The sequence below is a fragment of the Pangasianodon hypophthalmus genome, chromosome 20 (genome assembly GCF_027358585.1).
Source record: "Pangasianodon hypophthalmus isolate fPanHyp1 chromosome 20, fPanHyp1.pri, whole genome shotgun sequence".
Taxonomy (NCBI): domain Eukaryota; kingdom Metazoa; phylum Chordata; class Actinopteri; order Siluriformes; family Pangasiidae; genus Pangasianodon; species Pangasianodon hypophthalmus.
This window is the reverse complement of record NC_069729.1, coordinates 16,517,116-16,538,903: the sequence shown is the minus strand read 5'-3', so window position 1 is coordinate 16,538,903 and position 21,788 is coordinate 16,517,116. Positions and strand designations below refer to the sequence as shown.

Below are 21,788 nucleotides of genomic sequence, written 5' to 3'. Positions count from 1 at the left end.
CAATACCCGCCATCATCATTCGGCGCAATCTGAGTCGGCCTTGCTCACCCGCCATCAGGAGGAAGCGAGGCTGCTCTGTTTTGATTTGTGACCTTGTAAAATTCGCAAACTGATGGGGATGCGATGCATGCCAAAGTCTTTTAGGGCGGCTCAGATGCAGATGGGTATTGATTTTCCTGAAGGTAGGCCCATCTTCTTAGAACAGCAATGAAGACGTCTGAATATAAAGACAAAGCAATTTTATACAGTTATGTAAGTTATATTGCAGCAGGCAAAAAGAGAATGGCCTGTGACTGTTATTTTCTGGTATTTTGTTCAAAACAAACAAACAAACAAAAAAACAAACAAACAAATAAATAATCTCGCTGCAGGCAGCGATTATGGGGCCAAGCACATTCTGGCCACACCCTGTAGTGACAGAGGAAGACCAGAAGCCATTGGGCTGTCATTGCTTCCCATGTTGCCATTGAGATATGCTAAATTTGATGGTAATATGTCAGTCCATCTCCGAGATATGGCTTCACTTCCTGCAAGTAAACACCTCACACACTTTAGCACACACACATATGCTTATTTTTATGCATATCTTTTGGACACTTTTATCCACTGCTTCACATCACACACACATTACCAATGCTAATTACAAAGGTTGGAAATACTATAATGTATTTATAATGGGTGGCAACATTCAGTTCAAGATTATTACATCACATTGATTGAAATTTTTAATTTTAAAAGCAATATGAAATCTGTGTTTCGTGTGTTCCTCCTAGGGTATAGCATAATTGCTTATGTAGTGCATGACATTTGATTTTCAGCCGTAGAAAAAAAATCAGCAGAAGAGCAGAGCTGAATGTAAAATGGCAAAATTACTTCTGTCATCACATTAAATTACTCGTAAAAATACAGTTTATTTTAAAAAAAAAAAGCTACTTCTGCTGACACATTTTACAGAATTCTTGGGACTATGATGGATTTTGCTTATAGCATGTTTATAATGTGCTGCTTTTCAATACTGATTTCTCTCTCACATTCCCAGTCCTCTCTTTTGCACTAACTTTGGAACAAAATTGATATGTAAAACATGATAAACTATAAAGGTTTAACCCATAACTTCAGCACAAGTGTATTAAGTGGCTGAGAAAACCCGTTTGGAAACCTTCCGGTCCGGAATGCTTGTTGGTGTTCGGACATGCCTCCTGTCAGTCATTTAATAGACCATTTATTCTACAGGCCGCCGTGGATCCTGGGGCAGGAGCTTTGTGAACATGGTGGGAATGGAAGTTGGGCGCAAGAAGTAAAAAAAAAAATGATTGAAACATCAAACTACTTAACTGTTAGAAACTCTATCTTGGGAAAAAAAAGGATTGATCTTACCGTAAGTTGGTTTACTGACCTGTAGGTAATATCAGCATGTGTTACCTGGTGGTTATACAGTTGCCTATTATATATTTTTTCGATAAAACGCACTTGTATGAAGTGAAAAGGAAAAACTGTACGGGAACAAACAGGAAGAGCCAATCAGAACACATCACTTTAAATTCCTGACCAATCAAGGAACATAAAGAGTTCCGATTGAGCTAAATGAAAAACATTCAACGTCATGAAAAGACCTGTAGTGTGTACTTTAGAAAACTTTAGAAAAAGTACTCTGTGTGAAAAGAGCAGAAGAAATATAAGCACACTTTTACCCTTTAACATGTTTGCATACTTCAATCACTAAACAATCACTAAACCTCTTATTTGCTATACTTCACAATACAAGCATTTGCATCAGTTTTCCAATTTTCATCCACTTTTTTGTTGCTTGATTAAACTCTTGATTACTTGTACACGATGCCTCTTTGGTGTCGCCTTTGAAAAAGCAGATTTTCCCGCTTGCTAATTTGCCACTGTCGTCTCCTGATTGAGTTCTTTCAGATGCCTATGATTGTTTCCATTGTTTTCGAGACGTAAATATGATTTTGACAGAGGAAAGATGATTGAATGCCTGTTTGCATTCTGTTTCAGAGTTGAAGTGAATCTTCTCTAATACGCTGAACAGAAGAGCATCTGAAACGTGAACTTTGCTCTCTCTCTCCACTTGATGATATTGATTCGTATTTAAGGGCAGCCCGGGATTTTCTATCCTGACCTTTCTTTCTGTCTTTCTTTCCCTTTAAATCCTCGTGCCCTTTTTATTCTCTTAAATGACTGAAGTGCAGTGTTTCACACGCTGCGTCTTCTCGTAGTGATTTTCTCTGATGGGTTTGTAGGCCAGCTTCGATTCTGTCATGACATCATCATCGTCATGATCGTTGGCAATTTTTCTGATAATGGCTATTGATGGCTGTCTTCTTCTGCGGGTTTGGCTGCATGTGCTTGACTTGAATGGTCTCATTATATTAGATCGAGTTTTAAAGTTTGGGTTGATAAATGGACGGTATCAAATTTAGTTCAGGTCCAAACACAATTTGAATCTGATCCAGCTTACGTAGTTTCTCGTTCCTCCAATTGTATCCAAACTTCTCTTGCCCCAAAATAATGAAAACCATTTGAGCTTGAATCGAGGACTGCCATGTTCCTTCGCTAACCTTTTTACTTTCTTCATTAAGTTTAATGTCCTATTTGCCCATTTCGCTCCAGTGTAAATCACTTGATTTAATTCAGCTCTTCTCAGCCTGTAGGTGAAAGATGGAATAAACCCAAGATAAACTCCAGCCTTATGGACAATCCCAGCACTTCCTAGATGAGCTTGGCACACACAGCCTGCTTCTTTGCTCAGGGCTGAATTTACAATCCTCGTTGTTCCATCGTTCTTGGCAAGCCAACCCAACAATAAAGAAAACATCCACTTCCAATTTATAACCCTTACACAGACACAGATTTATTGCCGGGTGTCATGGCAGAGGTCTCGGAGAGGTCACTTGCTCAGGTGTAATGAAGTTTTTTACATGGTCCAGCACGTAAAGTTAATTAAACATTATTCCTCACGTCACCAGTCCAGTTCAATTTCCTCCACAGGCTTGCAAATCACAACACATCAGCCTTGATGGGATATTACGCAGAGGGTTTGGTGATGGCACAGGCAGGAAATGTTAAATGTCGGTTATTTTAGTGGCCAAAATAAGTCAGAAAACAGCTGGAGCCAGCAGGCAAGTGCTTTTAAAATAAGTGAAAATGTTCTCAGAAGAAGAGTCATGCCACTCTGTCCCTGCTAAACCCCTGTTGTGTTATCTGGCACTATCTAACATAATGAGCGTTAGTATACAAAGCTGACTTCCTGTTTTCACTGACTTTGGACTCAAAGTGGGTGATTTAATGATGCTATATTATAATATTACAGTTAATAAACATTTTTTTTTCTATTGTTGCACTTGACAGGATACAGATGTCACAACGTTCATAGTTAGAGTCACAGTAACAATTGCATTCTCATATCATAGTGTATAGGATTTCAAGAAGGTACTGATGGTCCATACTAAACGAAGAACTAGAACACAGCACATAAGGACTTCAGATATGAAATAAAAAAACCCAATGTGCTCAAAAACAGAAGGCTTAACAAATACAAGAAGTATTTGTAACAAAAAGTAATATAGTGAATAATTTGATTAGTGGATGAACATCTAAGTAGGGTTTTGATATAATCCCAAAGAGGAGTTCGTATTTACCAAACTATAGCAGATCTTCATGTTCATTTATATAAATATATCAGATGTTCATTTCTCAAGGAGGAGAACAATACATATTTCTGAAAACATCAGTCAGTACGTCTGTAACACTGACCATCAACATACATAAAATGGATATTTTAGACATTAAATAATGACCCAAAGAGTCACACTGACAAAATAACTCTGTTATTAATATTCATTTTATTCAGTAATTACAGTGAAACTAATCAGAAAAGGATTTATTTGTTTGCGGAAAGGCTAGAGTTGTTGATGAGTTTTGGGAGAAGTAACAAGTAGCTGATTGGAGATTTGATACAGTACTGTATTTTTAGTAATTATACATTTTTCTTCATGCTTCATAATTTTTATATTAAGTGGTATTTTCCATTTGTTTTTATTTATTTTAAATGCTATTTAATTTTTTTAAATTTTTAATTATTTTATTTAGTTTTATAGAGTTTTTAAACATTTTTACATATTTTAAAATGCTATTTTATTTTTGTATTTTTTTTAAATAAATGCTGTTATATTTATGTTTATTTACTTTGTACACAGTTTTTCTTTATTCATTCATTCATTCGTTTTTACCTATGCTAATTTCCAAAAGAGACTCATTTTTACCTTGGGAGCAAAAACGCTGCCCAAAAATACCACACATATAAAAATAATATTTTGACATGCACAATCCTTAATCAATATTGAATTTCGTAAGTTGAATATTGCGGGATGATCAATTATCAGCATATTTCTAATCGCAATATATTTTTATCATATATCCCATGACTCATAGCTTGGTTGGCTTTCAGTAGGAGTTTTGTGTTGTATCGTCGTGATTTTGCGTTGCGCCCTTCACCTTTACTGCACTTAAACCCCCATACATTTGCATAATTCTATTTGTGCTTCATATTAATATTTATGTCAAGTGCAGAAATGAATTCAGCAGGAACACGTATTACTCTTAATATACATTTTTAATGCTGGGAGCTTGGCTAGACTGTTCGATCAGCAAGGCATCTCCAAAAAGAAGTAGTGCACAATTTTTCCCAAGGCTCTTGTCAAAAGCACAATGATGCATGACATGCAGAGCATTGATTTTTATTGTACTGCATATACACACAAACAAACACAATGAATAATACATGGTTATATGTCTGAAATTTTCCACTAACAAAGTCTTGGTTTGCAACTTTTTTGTCAGGTTCCCTAAAGGGACAGAATATAATGACTGCTGACTATAATATAATGAATTGAATATAATGACACTATAGTGTAAGTAATGCCTCTAATGAAGCTATGAAAGCTAGAACCATGTAACGAACAGTCACATTCTACACGTGTGTGTGTGTGTGTGTGTGTTAATCTACCAGATGACCTGGCAGCTAAAGCCAACATCATTATCGACCCTGCGGAGATCCAGGCCGCTTCTATGGACGATCTGGACGAGGATGATGAAAGTGGAGCAGCTCAGGTAAAGCCTCCTTCACGTCTCTGCTCTTATGCGAATACGTGTGAATGAAAAATGGTTCAGAAAGGGAATAAATGTTCCATGTATTTGGAAGTATTATTTCTTTCTTCATGTCATATAACTTGGTTTTGGATCTGATCTTTTATTTTCCTTTGCCTTTATTTAATTATATATATTTCTATTACATTTTTAGTAATCTTGTATTATATGATAGCGAGTCCTTTTGCTTTTTCATGACAACAAAGAGGAAAGAAAAAAAACACATGGGCGCATGCGGTTATAGGAATCAGCGATGGGGTGGTGTGATATGTGACATGACCTGACACAGTGCAGTTACTGTTAACACTCTGAAGCTGATTATTTTCCCATAATGGCACGTCATGAAGTTTTTTTTAAATTTTCTTCCACCCAAGAAAATTTTCCAATAAATATTTTTTTTAAATTAAAGAAACACATATTTTGTATCCGTTTATAGTTACATTTAAAGTTATGGGGCGTCTGACATTAGATCCTTACATAGTAACAGCTGTAAACAGTTCCTCCCTCACCAGGCTCTCTCTTTTTTTTTTTTTCTTTCATGAAGTTAATAAAACCTGTTAATAAGTTCTGTTACCAAGAAACTGCAAAGAGCTCTGTCCTAAAGACTATGGTGGAAAGCCACACCTCTTTACCATCTTTAACTCTCACTGTTACAGCGAGCTGATACTGGAGACTCCTTTCAAAAACCTCTTTACCATACCTACAATTATCAACAATGATCAACTGTATACATGGTGCCAGTGTGCATAAGTTAATATATACAATAATTAAGCTAAGCAAGAAATTATATTTTGAGCTTACACATACTGGGGCACTGTATGTTTTTCTTTAACATGTTTTCAAATGTATTTTTATGTAGTGCAATTCTTTGCTACAAAACTTTGTTTTCAAAATTATTGGCACCACTACAATTATCATTTGGTAAAAGCTGCTCCGTGCCTTTTCCTACTGTGATGGACCACTTGGACCATTATTGCACATTATCTCGAAGGGGGCCAATAGTTATGGAGTTGTGTGTGTGTGTGTGTGTGTGTGTGTGTGTGTTCAGAGGCCGTCTGGTGCAGCGGCGATGGGCGGAGCTTTGGCCAGGCCGAGCTGGCTGAGTTCTCCCACACTGGGCCGAGCCAATCGTTTCCTCAGTACGGCCGCAGTCAGCCTCATGACCCCACGGCGACCTTTGGCCCCGCCTGAAAAGGTCAAAGTGCGCACTCTGCCTGTGGAACAGAGGACAGAGGAGGACAGTGAGTTGCTTAAATGTTTAATGCTTCTGAGAACAGTTACTAAAGAAATGGTAAACATGGTAGACACACATTAGGATTGTCGGGTTCATTGTTCCTAGTCTGCAAATACCATAAGCCATCTCTCGAGCTTTATCGAGATCGTTTTGCACTTGAGAGAAGTCTATTTTTGTCAAATAGCACAGCATAATAATAAAGGCTTAATGTCACTGGTGCTTACATTACCCCCTGCACCCCCCCCTCCCCCAGTAAAACCCTGTCCACCTCCAGTACACTGCAATTTCCAGCCCTACAAAAGAAGTCAGCGGGAAACCAATTAGCTAGGCTAGGATTGGAAAGAAAAAAAAAAACAACTCCCCTGAGAAAAAGGTGCCACGTTTGTGAAACCTTGCTGGTGGATAATCTTTTTTTTCTCTTTAAAACTCCTAACATCTTTTTTTCCCCTCTCTGCTATATACCTTCACCCCTCCATCTCTAGTCGAGGGAAGCCATGGTAACGATGGGCTGTTGCTGGGGCGACCGTTGGAAGAGCCCGAGCAGCCAATCACGGAGAAGTCCCTGCTGGAGATCCTGGATGGGATTGTGATGATGTACAACCTGAGTGTTCATCAGCAGCTGGGCAAGGTGAGCTCCGCCAGTCTCAGTGCACTTCAGACTTTCCCTGGAGCACAGTGGTGGTGCATTAGACATCATGGAGGAAATGTTGTATCATCTTGCATGTTGCTTCGTGGCTCTCGAGGCTTGATGTTTCACTCCACTGTTTATGTGTATATTGACGGGATGTGAATAAAAAATTTATTCGATGTGCGCCAATTTCACGGCAGTGCTCAGGGCTGGGCTAGAACGAGGCTCAGGAATAATATTGTAGAAAACTTTATAGTAATATAGTTTTGTATTTCATCTTTTATATACGGGCATGCAGCTGAAACTGATTTAAAACAAAAATGGTAATGTGAAATAAGACAAATGATTGACAAGACAAAAGAGACACAAGAAGCGTAGGTCAAGCATGTGATTTGATTGAGTTGATTTTCCCAAGTTCCAATCTACCTTTGTTCCAGTGCTTCGGTTTGGAAAAACCTGGATGCCCAGAACACGGTCATATTAGTATGGCTAGTCGCTGAATTTGATTAACATATAAAGAAGATGAATTATTATTCCATGAATTATTTCTGTGTGATTAGCAAGAAGTCAACTGTGTTGTTCATCTTAGCGTATAAAAATGAGTAAAATTGGGCTGAAATCAAAGGAATTATGTCACAAATCTAAACTTGCAAAGCAATTAAGTAACCTTTTTCATAACACAAAAGCTGCATATCAAATAAAATCAAGTTTTATGGAGTAGAAAATGATGCAAAGGGAATTTTATTATTTTTTTTCCTTGTGACACCACGTGTGTTTATGTCAAAGAGCTTGGATAAGGTGAATGAATTTCGACTGGGAATTCCGAGTTGAAGAGTCCAGTCGTGCTTTTTCAGAGTTTTTCCAAGTTCCAAGTACAGTGGATTGCAGCAGTACAGATATGGTGTATTTATATCCAGCTTGGGTCACTGATTCTTATAGATACCATTTGTGTAAAAATAAGCTCCTCATATGGCTTTGGCTCTTGTGAGCTGTGCTTACCCAAAAAATCTCCCAGAAGTAAATAAATTAGTCCTAATTATAGCATGGCGGTGTAGCCGGGAGCGTTGCCACCTCACAGCTCCATGGTTTGATCCTGAGTTTCCTCTGGGTTCTACAGTTTCCTCCCAAGGGTTAAAAACATCCCAGTAGATGAATTGGAAACTTTAAATGAACCCCTCTGCGACTCTGACCAGGATACAGTCGATAATCAGGATGAATAAATGAACGTGACAATGAAGGGACATTTATAAAACCTAACTCACATTAACAGTTTTATTGATACACAAACTTTAGCATGATGAAACATTTACAGATTCTTCATTACCAATGAACATAAATCAAAAAGTAACAGTGAAACAATTAAAATGATATCTCTAAATATTGAAATAAATAGTTTGTGACTGAATGAAAGTCACGAGCTGTCCTTGAGAGTTGCAATTACTGCATGTGCTCCCTTGTAGACACGTTCTCTGTGTTTTACAGTCTTGACACCGCGACCAAGTTCCTAATTGAATCTTCAATCGAAACATTCAATCTCACTGACCGTAAGAACGGCATTAAACCCCACTACACACACCTGGCCGAGTAATTCCTCTCCCCGAATGAGAGTAGATTAGGATCTGACAGCAGCTTCAAGATATCTTTTTTGTAGTCTTCTCTGACATACGCTGTGGCAGGTGGATGTGATTCTTGCTCTGAGAAGTTTTTTTTTTTTCTGAGAAGATTCTTTTTCTGAGAAGTGCTTTGCTCAGCAGAGCTGTACAAAAACAGCTCCATCACTGTCAACACCATGGAGCATTGTTTTACCCGAATGGGATCCTTACATCAGCATATTTGTGCTGCCTGAAGTGTTTTACAAGAAGAGGAAATTTTAAGTTGAGTATCAGATGGATGTGTTTTTTTTCGCTTGATCTGCTTTCACTATTTTGGAATTCACTTTCACTTTATGTATTTATTTAATTAATTAACCTTCTTCTGCAGCACTGATGCTGTTTCTGAGAGATATCTTGTATATGGAGCTTTAGTTCACTGAGCTGTACCAACTGTAGTGACTCGAAAGTCATTACTGCGCAATGTGTAATTGATCAAACTGCGTTATTAAAAAGGAAGGATGTGCGAAAGATGACGTTCACACGGCACATCTCATTAACGGTATCCATAGCTGAGAGTTGGTCTCCATTATGTCATCGACTTGTATGCACGTTCACAGCAGTTAAGTCATATTTGATCATTAAAAAAGTCACACTATCTATACATGTTGATGGCTAATTCAGTGTTTCCTGGCATTACTGAATCGCTTAAATCTGCTCCGCCAGTGTCACAGGGTACTACAGAAATCGCCTGGGCTCTTCTGACATTTAATACTGGAGGTCATTTAACGCTAGAGCTTTAAGGAGGCTGAATGCTGGCCATGCAGTTGCTAAACCAGCTGTGAATTTCCCTGTGAAGGTTAAAGTGTTTACAAATTGATTAAGGTGGCTGGGAAAACTAGAGCTCTAAACTGGGTGATTTTAACAGCTTTTTGAAACATGCACTTGGTGATAGTAGTGGTTTTAATGATAAGAACAAAGTAATTATTATTATTATTGTTATATGTATTAATTGAAGTATATTCTTAATAATAATTATTATTATACAAGTGAAAAAAAATATACTTAGTTATGTATAGGTAATATAATACCTACACTATATGGCCAAAAGTTTGTGAACACCTGACCTTCACACCCATATGAGGGTCTTTCCCCAAACTGTTGGAAGCACAGAATGTCTTTGTTTGCTGTAGCATTACAATTTAAGAGGCTAAAACACGTTCCAGCATGACAATGCCCCTGTGCACAAAGCGAGCTCCATGAAGACATGGTGTGTGAAGGTTGGAGTGGAAGAACTCAAATGGCCTGCACAGAGCCCTGACCTCACCCCCACTGAACACCTTTGGGTTGAATTGGAACCTTGAATGCACCCCAGGGCTCCTCTCCCTACATCACTGAGATTTCTTGAATTGCAGCTGAACTCAGTCTTAATTTTTAAGCTTCACTGAGTTGGAAACTTGCTACAGCAGCACGTGCGTCTTAGATCATATCTTTCCATGCATTTAGTGGGCTAGATGCTGGGGTCAGCACAGTCAAGACACAAATCTCCGGACATAATCAGCTGTGATATTGGTAAGTGCACCTAATGAACTAATTGGATAATGTTTTAATAATCCGGATCATTAAAACATGAGCTCTTTGTTTCGGGTTTGGCGTTTGGCGGTATTTTGTGCTTCTTGATGGTGGTTTTGAGCTGTCCATGGTGCTGAAGTGCCAGAGTTCTTGCAGCAGTAATACTGCCATTTTTCAAGAGACTGCTGATGCACAGGATTATGGGATATGTAAGCCAACGGTTCATACATATGCACTGCCTTCAAAAATCAGCACCAGGATATCATCAGGCAGCATTATGCGGAAGTGCTTGATTCAGACACCATTGGATTCCGTCCTGATTTCCAATACCGTTCCAATAGGCAGCATTTTTTTTTTTAGACGTTTTTACACACTACACGTTTTACATCAGAAAAAAAAGTGAAGGTCAGATTTTAAGATTTCAGAGCTTAAATCAGTAACAGTGCCTTTTTTCAGGCATCTTGACTAGACTATCTACAGCAAAGCAATGCATCTTTTTTATTACCTTGTTATTTTCTGACCACACAGTAAATATCTGCTGGATTTAGTGTCCGTATTGCTTTCCATCTGCTTTCTGTGACCCCTTGACCTTTTCATTCTGCCACATTACTTCAGCTAGAGGACCACTGCCTGTTTCTATGGTACGGAGTTCTGCTGATGGCTTGCTAATGGTGACTTGATGACTTTCCATCAAAGGAATTACAGAATTTAAAGAATGTTTAGAGCTTGCATGATGACTGTGTTTTTGTGTGTCTCCCACAGATGGTGGTTGTGTCGGATGACGTCCACGAGTACGCCGTCGCTCTGAAAGACACGGAAGAGAAGATAGCCCGATGTCCAGGAAGAGTAAGACATTTACAGTTAGATGTAATCCACCAAGCCGAATGTACAATCCACGATTTTATCCGAGAAATTCCTGTCGTAGATTTGACAGGGAAGAGAAACATATTTAGTGCAGGAAAGTCTGTAGTTTTCAGAACTATATACTGTTGACAGTATCAAAATTTCACCATGTGAAGAGTTTTTCCAGGCAGCTGCACATATTTTAATGGTTTAAAATGACACGCTCAGGGACACTGTTCCATGCTGTGTGCAGAGAGCAGACATTCTGGAGGAACTGCAAAAGAGCCAGAAAGTGTTTGCTGAGAAGCTCGACCACCTGAGCCGCAGGTTGGCCTGGATCAACGCCACCATTTACTCCAAGGTACAGCACCACACACCATGAGAGAGAGAGAGAAAGAGAGAGAGAAAGAGAAAGCGCGAGCATTCTCTCTTTACTAAATCTACTTACAAGGACAAATTCGTATAGTGACTGATCCTTTTGCTCCATCAGGATATCAGGCTGCGACTCCCCTTTCTGACCTATAGGGTAATTTTACTGATGTTCTCTAAAACTTTAGTTGCTGAGGTAGACACTTTCATTCGTCCTTTAAAGAAAGGCAGACGTTTAAGCTGCAGCTGAGAAATAAACAGCGCTTGTCAGTGGTTATACTGCAAAGGCTCCAGGAGGTTGGCAGTCAAGGTGTGTGCTGTAAACGGCAATGCGTCAGAACAGACATTTTTCTGTAATGTGGGTGTGGAAGGGAATAAGCAGGAATCTGTATACAGAACTCTGAATAATTTGTGTAGTAAAAGAGTAGTGAGAAAACTAGAGGTGGGAATTTAGGCACATTATGATCTGGTTTTGATTCAGCTTGTTTTTATAAAATGATTTTCCCCAGTTGGATCACCTGCACCTTTGAAAATATAATAATAACATTTTCAGTCATTATGACAAGAATAGTCTTAATGTACTAGGTATGTAACTGTGTATCTGTTAGGGCTGAACTAATTTCACTTTACAAACATTATTTGAATTTTCTGCATATATACATATTTTAAGGCAAATAAAAGATACCACTTTCTGGTAAACAAAAGGTATTGAAAAACGTTTTGGCCAAATGAAACTCAACCAAGGAAAAATGGCATACTTTATATTTACGAGTTAGTATATTTAGCATATTTAATAGTTAACAATTCCTAACAGGGATCTGAAGTCACTGAATCCCTGAAGCCTTCCTATTGGTCATGTACTGCACTATGTATGCTCTATAAAGCCATTATTATTATATTATACCCTATGTAGTGAACATACATAGTAAAGAGGAAGCCATTTGGGATTTGATCTATGTATTGGAGGGGGCTTAAGTAATTTAAATTTAAACATCTTTAAAAACTGTGATCTTTCCTCAAATGCATGTGTTGTAGGAGAAGATGCTAGATGTCTACTGGCTCTTGCGTGTGTGCATCCGCACCATCGAGCACGCCGACAACACGGGCTCCTTGTTTGCCTTCACCCCTGAGTTCTACCTCAACGTGGCCATGAATAGCTACAGTGCCCTTAAGAATTACTTCAGCCCTTCCAACAGCATGGAGGAGCTCCCAGGTATAAACACACTGAACAGCTCAGTGCGGACTTGCACAGTGACGCTGGATAAAGATGTAAATTCTCTAAAACCTAGACAGTGAATGATCACATAGCATGATCTGATGTGCATAATAATTGTTTGTTATTAGCGTCCCCAGCACTTGTGTGCAAATTATCCCTTCAGAGCCATGTAAACATGGTGGAACAGCTTCTAAAATGGCATCCCGAGGCCAGTGTTACAGTACTGTTCTGTTTGCAAGTTCTCTTGACTTCACTTTTATTTAATAAGTGTGTGTTTGTCGTACAGGTTATGAGGACACGCTCACTCAGCTTGCTGCTATCCTCGCTAAGCACTTTGCAGACCCGCGCATCGTGGGCACAGGTAAAGCCGTGGCACTGCAGTAGACATTAGCTCAGTGTTATGCTTAGTGATAAAGATTTTAAAACAGAGCTCCTCTTACTTATACGTAGGTGTTTGTGTGGGGTGTGTGTGTATGTTCCCTTGTGAAAGCCCTTCATATCTTCTAACCTCAGTTAGGACTCAGTTCATTACATCATCGTAGCCCACACTCGGGTATAATAAAAGCAGACCCATTATGATTTATGTGGCAAATATTGAATTAGAGTCCTGGCCTGCATTCTCCCATAAGCTTCCTCTCGTACTTAAGTTAATGTACAAGCTCTTTCTCAAGACCTTTCTCTTTCTGTTTTTCCTCTCGTCCTTCTCCCATCATCTCCATCATGCTCTCATCACCTTCACCTCGTTCTCTCCCTTCGTCCTTCGCTCGCTCGCTCTCGTTCTCTCTCTCCCCCCTCCCTCCCTCCTCTTCCTCCCATTCCCCCTATCTATCTCTCCTAATGTCCCATCTATTTTCATTACCTGCAGCGAAGAGTACAAAAAGAACCTGAGCCAAAAATGTTCGGGTAATCTGTTAGGCAGCTATTTTAATGGGAATTTTTAAAAATCTAATATAGTCTGTACTTTTTGTGGCCTATTTGTCACGCAGATGAATTTTTCATATAAACTTCTCCTCTTTGCATGATTTTCTGTAATTCTGTGCAGCCCACTTGCACTTCTGTAGCCAATCACATCCGCTCAGACTAAATTCAGTTGTAACCTAGTGCAAATGTAAATTTGTCAGGCTTATAATCTTTAAGGATAAACGGATTACACCAAACCATCTCGTTTTAACATAGCATTAAAGGTGCAGTATTTATTAGTATGTGTATGTAATGTTTGTGTTTCTAATCATGTAATAATCTATAGTTTCATAGAGACTTGAGAGAAACTAACATACACCTATGCAATATCTGTGTATTTAGGTACAAATAATAAGAGATGAACCACTTTGTGTACTTGTGTCTGCTTATGAAAAATATCTCCTGGTTTATTAGCAGTGGCTAGTGAGCAATTAGTTACCCAATGATTAACAAAATAGTTTCGGTAATTATATTTTCAAGGGATTAACTACTGTTGTAGTAGATACTCTACTGTACTGTTGTAGAGAAAATAGCAAAGTAAATCATTGTGCCAAGGTTTGAAATTACACTTGCGTTGACCTGTGACACGTGTAAGCTTGTGGGTAGTTACTTGGCCTGCAAACTTTTTATTTTTTCTGTAAATTTACTTATTTACTTATTTACTTACTTTACTTAATTTGCTTACTTACTTTCCATACTTCCTTTCCTTCCTTCCTTCTTTGCTTAATTATTTATTTTCCTTCCTCACTTTACATACTTTACTTAATTATTTATTTATTTGCTTAGTTACTTTCCTTATCTTCATTGCTTACTTTACTTGCTTACTTATTTACTTTACTTACTTACCTTCCTTTTGCTTCACTTTCTTTCTTTCTTTCTTACTTTACATATTTTCCTTACTTACCTTAATTACTTACATACTTACTTTCCTTGCTTACTTTACTTTCCATACTTACATTACTTATTTTCCTTCCTTCCTTACTTACTTTACTTATTTACTTCCTTACTTCACTGTCCTTTCCTTCCTTATTTACTCCCTTACTTCCTTAATTTACTTATTTCTTTGCTTATTGACCTTTTTTCTTTTTTTACTTCTTACACTATATGGCCAAAAGTATGTGAACACCTGACCATCGTGACTGTGAAGATTTGGCCATTCAGCAACAAGAGCATTATTGAGGTCAGGCATTGATGTAGGGAGAGGTCTGGAGTGCAGTCGGTGTTCCAGTTCATCCCAAAGGTGTTCAGTGGGGTTGAAGTCAGGGCTCTGTGCAGGATACTCGAGTTCTTCCACACCAATCATGTCAAACCATGTCTTCCTGGAGCTTTGTGCACAGGGGCATTGTCATGCTGGAACAGGTTTGGGCCTGTTAGTTCCGGTGAAGGGAAATTGTAATGCTACAGTATACAGAGACATTCTATACAATTGTGTGTTTCCAAGTTTGTGGATACAGTTTGGTGAAGAACCACATACGGGTGTGATGGTCAGGTGTCCACATACTTTTGGCCATATAGTGTATTTACTTATTTATTGACTTATTTCTTTACTTTACCGGCTTCTCTACTTATTTACTTGTTTAATTAAAAAATCTTCTAACTAAAGTTTAGCTGGTGCATGTGGCTACTTGTCCACTTTATAACAATATCTGTTATGCAGTAGCAGATCTGTTTTCTCATTTTCACATGTAATAAACAAGCATCAGCGAGCTTGGCTGCTATCAGTGTGGGGGAGAAAATTGATCTCTGAAGCTATTTGGCACGATGCGGTCGTGCGTGATCAGATATGAATGTTAATAGATGTGGAATTAGATACCGTATAGCTTTTATACTTGGCTCTCTGGATGTAATGTATCTTATGACATGCCCGTTATCGATGTTATTGATTTAATTTCCTGTGCTTCTTTAAGCTCTTGTGTTCTCAGTAAGTCCATTTTTACACCCAAAGTGCTCATATGCTAATCAGTCTAGGCTTTTATACTAGGATTAAACGTGATTATTTTGCCTTGTATCTGTTGTGGAGGTGAGCATGCCATTAGTTTCTAGCTAGAAACGCTAGGTCCGGGTCGCAGTTTAAATTCCACTTAGGTTTATTGCAGGCTGCAACTTGCAGAGGTGGCCTTTGCAGATTGTCTTAATTTCAAACTTCTGTTCAAACTTCTGAGCATGGGAGTGAACATTTTATTGGAGTAATAAACTGTAAATGATTGTATATAGGTGGAAATGCATGTTTTCGCTCATCTGGTGGTCTTTCTTTTCCTCTGCAGACATTAAAGATTCACTGATGCAGGCTCTGGCCAGCTACGTGTGCTACCCACATTCACTCAGAGCTGTGGAGAGGATCTCTGAGGAGCAGTGAGTACATTACCCGTAGTCCCCTCAGAGATACACACACACACACACACACACACACACACACACACACACACACAAACAAACAAAGACACACACAGTGCTCCAGCTCACCTGCAGAACCTATTAAAGCAGAGCTTCACCAATAGGGTGCTAGCTGCTTTCTAAATTAACCTGCTGGGGATTTCAAATTAATGCAGTGTGAGAAGTGAATTTGGCATTTAGGGAAATGTCTTGGATTGTGACATGTAGAGATTCTCGTGGTGTCCGAAACAGAAGGCCATAATGCCTTGATGTCTTGCTGTCTCATAAGTCAGTTTTCTTATAAAGCAATGTTTTGATGGCTATAAAGGAATCTGGGGAAAATTGAGAGAATATTCTGTGACCACACCAACCAAATATTAATTCAGAAATCATTATTCGTCCATAAGCTGCTCCTCCTCTTGTCCACCGTTTTGTACAGGCTGGATGGTGTGCAGAATTATGGGTAATATGTTGGACAGTGAGGGATATTTGTATGCTGCCTTCAAAATCCCACAAGATGAAGGCAGCATTAAAAACTAATGTATTTAGATGTATTTGGACATGATTCGATACCTTTGTCATGGAATGCAGCTTTTTTTTTAATGTTTTCCATCCACTCTATGTGAAATTTTTAGTTTTAGGGTCAGGAGATGAAAAAAAAACCCAGTCAGATCCAAAAGTTTGATTCCCCTGGAAAAAAAAAGCTACTTTTGTTTAATCCGTAATGAAAAGCTTCCCCAGCAACAATAAGTCATACACTGTAAATAGTGTGACCTTTGACCTTTGTTTAGGCGGGTGGCTATGATGAGGAACCTGTTGGCGCCGTATGAACAGCGACCGTGGGCTCAGACTAACTGGATCCTCGTCCGCTTGTGGAGGGTGAGATCCCTTTCTCATTATCCTTCCTTTCGAATCCCTCCTTCTTCATCCTGCTTCCTTAGCCTTCTTCCTCATCCCTCTTCCTTTTCCTTTCTCTTACTTGCTCCTAGCTCACCACTCCTCCATTTTCATTTCTCATACCTCCTCTTTCTTCAGCCCTCTTCCTTATCCATCCTCTCATCCCTCCTTCCCCATCCCTCTTTTTCATCCCTTCTCCCTGTATTTTCTCATACCTCCTTCCACCTTCCTATTGCCTCTTCCACATTCCTCTTCGTCACCCCTTCTCCTTTTCTCCTCATACCTCTTTCCTCATCCCGTCCTTCCTTCCCTTTCCCCTTCTCCTTCTCTACTCCTTCCTCCTTTCCTCATCCGTTCTCCCTTTCTTTTCTCATACCTCCCTCCTTATTCCTCTTCCTCATCCCTCTCCTCACATCTCTCCCCTCATCTCTCATCTTTCTTATCCCTACCCATCTCTCCCTCTCTCCTTATCCTTTCCTTCGCATCCTGCCGTCCACATCCATCTCTAAAACTCCATCCCTCCTCATCTCTCCCATTACCATCTTCTTCAACTCTTTCTTCTCATCTCTCTCTACACATTCTCCCCACTTATTCATCCTCACGTCTCTGCTCTTCCCTCCTTTCTCATCCTTCTCAGGCTTCTCTCTAATTCTAAACCCATTATGTCATTATGTTATGTGTAAGAAGGTGATGCAGTCGGATGCAATTATTTTGTTGAATCCCTGTAGCCCTCAGCCCTTAGAACAACCGAGCACACTTTTATTAAAAGACTTGCAGCAAAAATGCAGTTATTTGGGATTTACATTTAAAAATCTTGAAGAGTTAAAACATGCATTATTATAGCAATTTACATTATTATTATTTTCATCCAATAAGAATCCAGTTAAGGATTTTTATAGTAATGTAATGTAATTCAGTGCTATGCTTTAGAACATACATTCCATACAGTGAGTGGATGAAAGTACAGAGAAATTACTTTTAAATGTTTCAAGATCTTACGCAATTAAAAGTGGAGGTCTCCAGCTAAAAATAAAACATCACAATATTCGAGTATTAAACAGTAAAAAGTAAAGATTTTTAATGGTTTAAATAAAGTGAATGTCATGTTTTCATGTGAAGAGTAGCCTTTATTACTTCTACAAAATCTTAGCTGATTTTTGTTTTAAAGCACCTAGACAAAACGTCTGAAATCGTCATTCAGTCCCTGTAAATCTGTTGATCAAAAGCATGATTAATGCTATATAGTTTGCTAATGAATTAATCATAAGTACAATATCATGATAATAAATAACCAATATTTACCAATAGCTAGAATTTGCTGCCTAGCCAGTTTGACGTAGCTACTGGAAATCGATGCTAGTCGAACCCGGTGTTAGCAAAGAACAACAGGCTAACTAAGGTGAATATAATCATGTTGGCAATGTTAGCAGTCTATTCTTTTTAGGAAGGCAAAATTGATGCTTCATTTTATACGAATCTTTGCTTTCTCCAGCGTATTGAAACATGTTGCTGAGCTAGGGCCAGGGACACTCGTCCTTAAGTTCAAAACCGCCGTCTGGGGGCTTATCCATCTTCATACACACAAGGATAACTTTAATGCTAACTACATTGCGTAGCATAGAGAGAAGATCACTGCAGATGACGAATTGGGATGATTCTTAATAGTGTTTTTCTACAGTCGTGAACTCAGATGCTAGAAAAGAGGTTGGTTAGAGAGCAATGCTTTAAAACTGATGTAACATAAGTGATAAAAGGAACGAACTTGTTTCACGGGCGTAGGTATCAGTAACTACGCTTCACATCAGGCTGTATCACACCACCCTGTTGTTGATTATCTTCCTATAGCAGTCTGCTGCTGAGTGCTTTATTCTTTACATGTTATAATCCAGATTGTCTGTCCAGGGTTTTAAAGGTTCAGCCTAACGCAGTTCCATCTGACTGAGTCTGGATTTTCATGATCACTTGTTATACTCTGTTCTTTTACAGGGTTGTGGGTTTGGCTACAGGTACACACGGCTGCCTCACCTGCTCAAAACCAAACCCGAGGATGCCAACCTTCCCAGCCTGCAGAGTGAGTCCCTCTTGTCTCTTACACGGTGTAAATCCATTTTCTTTTTCCAGCTGGATCATCTGTCTGCTCTAACTCGATACCGTTTTCCCATTTTTTTTAAACTGCCCCTACTCACTCTGTATATCATTTTGAATATTCTAGTCTATTATCATATGTAGACTTTTGCAGTATACACTATATACTACACTATATGGCCAAATGTTTGTGGACACCTGACCAATCACACCCATATTTGCTTGTTGAGCATTAGTGAGGTCAGGCACTGATGATGGCAGAGGAGGTCTGGGGTGCAGTCGGCACTCCAGTTCATCGCAAAAGTGTTCAGTAAAGGTTGAGGTCAGGGTTCTCAAGCCACTCGAGTTCTTCCACACCAACCTTGGTGAACCATGTCTTCCTGGAGCTCGCTTTGTGCACAGGGGCACTGTCATGCTGGAATGTGTTTGGGCCTCTAAATTCCAGTGAAGGGAAATTGTAATCCTACATCATACAAAGACATTTTAAACAATTGTGTGCTTCCAAATTTGTGTCAACAGTTTGGGGAAGGCCAGTATATGGGTGTGATGATCAGGTGTCCACATACTTTTGGCTATATTGTGTACTACACCATGATATCTAGAGACGTTTACTCTGATTATATCATATTAATAATTGTGCAAATTTGTCAGTTAACTCTTGAATGTACAAACATTTTTACAATTCGTTTTTATCGTGTTAATATTGCACTTAATATTAAATAGCTTGCTAAAATACTCGTTCGATTTTATTATGCACCCATCGTAATAGATCTCAGATAAGCTACCCGCTTGGCGCCAAACCACAAATAAGCTAGCCGCTTGGCGCCAAACCACAGATAAGCTAGCCGCTTGGCGCCAAACCACAGATAAGCTAGCCGCTTGTCGCCAAACCACAGATAAGCTAGCCGCTTGTCGCCAAACCACAGATAAGCTAGCCGCTTGGCGCCAAACCACAGATAAGCTAGCCGCTTGGCGCCAAACCACAGATAAGCTAGCCGCTTGGCGCCAAACCACAGATAAGCTAGCCGCTTGGCGCCAAACCACGGTTAATCTAGCCGCTGCTAAAATTTAGAAGCGCAGCTTTTAAACACTTAGTGATGGTAGTGCTGAACTCTGATAACAGAAAACAGAAAGAACCTAAGCTGAAAGAAAATGGCGGACAATGAAAAGGGTCAACCAGTTAATCAGGATGAAGTGACTTGCAAAATCTGTAACAGACAAGTCGTCACAAAAGATAGTAACACTGCGAATCGTTGGAAATGACCTAAATAAGGCTCTTCTGCAGGATTGCTGTGCTTAATCTCTGCAACAAGGGCAGTCTCAATACTCAACGTCACCACTTCATGGCTTAAACTTAAGTTACATTTTTTAAATTAATTTTTTGTCTGTTGTGGATGATTAAATCATTAATCAAGATTTTTTCTTATAATAAATTGCGATCTGGGGAAAAAAAAATCAATATCGTACAAGCCTAGTCATATGTCCCATTCTGTTTTTCTCAGAAGTGCTCTTCTAAATTGGGAATATTTTCCTTTTTCTTCGTTTTTTAAGTTTGTATAAAATAGGTCATTTACTATGTGTGTGTGTGTGTGTGTGTGTGTGTGTGTGTGTGTGTGTGTGTTGGGGGGGTATGCAAAATGTGTCAACCTTTCATGCAAAATGGCATTCTATTAATCATGCCAAAAACAATGCACTAAATCTTTCTCATCAGCACTGAAATGTGCAGCACAATGCGAGCGACGCAGTCTATTAATAGTATAAAAAAACGAATACTAGGTACAGCTGTCATCCATCATGTTCTGTAGTCTGCAGATGTGCGTTTATGGTACTTTTAAAAAAATGTCTCAAAGGCTGAGAAAGAATTCACCTGAAAGGTTTGTGTAGTTTTACACATAAAAGTAAATTTAAAATCTTGCTGATGCTTGGACCTCAGTTTTTGTGATGAACAACTGACATTCTTTCATCAGTCTTTTTGATTCCCAGTTGTACAAAAAATGACAAAGTGTTATAGAAATTGCACAAACTTCGTGCAGCTGGAGAAGGTGAACACAAAAGCGCTTGTACTTCTTAAAGGACCAGTTTATAATTTCTGAAATTTTTTAGAGCTCTCTATTGTCTGCAGGGTGAATTGCAATTTGAAGTGAAAAATATTGACATGACTTCCTTCTTATCTTCAAGTGACCCTATTAAAAATTAGGAACATTTCTGGGTCATAAATAGAGTATACTATTAGACTGTCAGATCTCCTGCATGGTAATATTGTGAATCACAAATTTTGACATTATTGCTATAAGTATCTTTGAAATTGTTTGATTATTGTAGGTCTAGAGATAAAAGTCTACTGATTTTATTCTATTGTCAATTATACTAGTTTTTAAGAAATAATAGTGATAGAAAATATTGGAATATTGCATGATACACTTTTATTTGATCAGAAATGAAACAGATCTTTAGTAATACCATTGTGAACTTAAATAATCAGCAAATCAAAATCTTAAAGCTGTAAAACAAAACCGATATTAGAAAAGTAATATAATATTTAATACTATGGTTATAATTAGTTACCTAAAGGAATCATTCAGATTGAAAGCTCATCAAATAGATTTGTGTTTTATGTCATCAGATATTATGTCATTTCCTGAGTGATGAGGTTGACAAGTTGAAATAAAAAAAGGAGGTCAAAAATACCCACAAATGAGTGAGTTAATGACAAACATTCTTAAACGGAGAAGGAGTTGGTGAAAAGTGTTTTCGGTTGTTGTTCAAAATTGCACCACATTCGTAATTGTTGATTTCCTATTAAATATTTATAGAGAGGTTATCACCGCTATATCACCGTGATTTACTGATACTGATCACTTC

At 38.6% G+C, this 21,788-nt stretch overlaps 1 protein-coding gene across 1 annotated transcript in view; it reads left to right on the top strand.

Moving 5' to 3' along the window:
* LOC113538129 (E3 ubiquitin-protein ligase RNF123) overlaps positions 1-21,788 on the top strand; it is a 136,480-nt gene that overhangs the window by 24,953 nt on the left and 89,739 nt on the right. The window contains exons 22-31 of the mRNA XM_053227327.1: positions 5,024-5,124; positions 6,209-6,401; positions 6,877-7,022; positions 10,946-11,029; positions 11,280-11,387; positions 12,431-12,608; positions 12,898-12,972; positions 15,836-15,923; positions 16,736-16,823; positions 18,828-18,912. Of these exons, the coding sequence (XP_053083302.1) occupies positions 5,024-5,124; positions 6,209-6,401; positions 6,877-7,022; positions 10,946-11,029; positions 11,280-11,387; positions 12,431-12,608; positions 12,898-12,972; positions 15,836-15,923; positions 16,736-16,823; positions 18,828-18,912 (1,146 nt within the window). The remainder of the gene's footprint in view (positions 1-5,023; positions 5,125-6,208; positions 6,402-6,876; positions 7,023-10,945; positions 11,030-11,279; positions 11,388-12,430; positions 12,609-12,897; positions 12,973-15,835; positions 15,924-16,735; positions 16,824-18,827; positions 18,913-21,788) is intronic.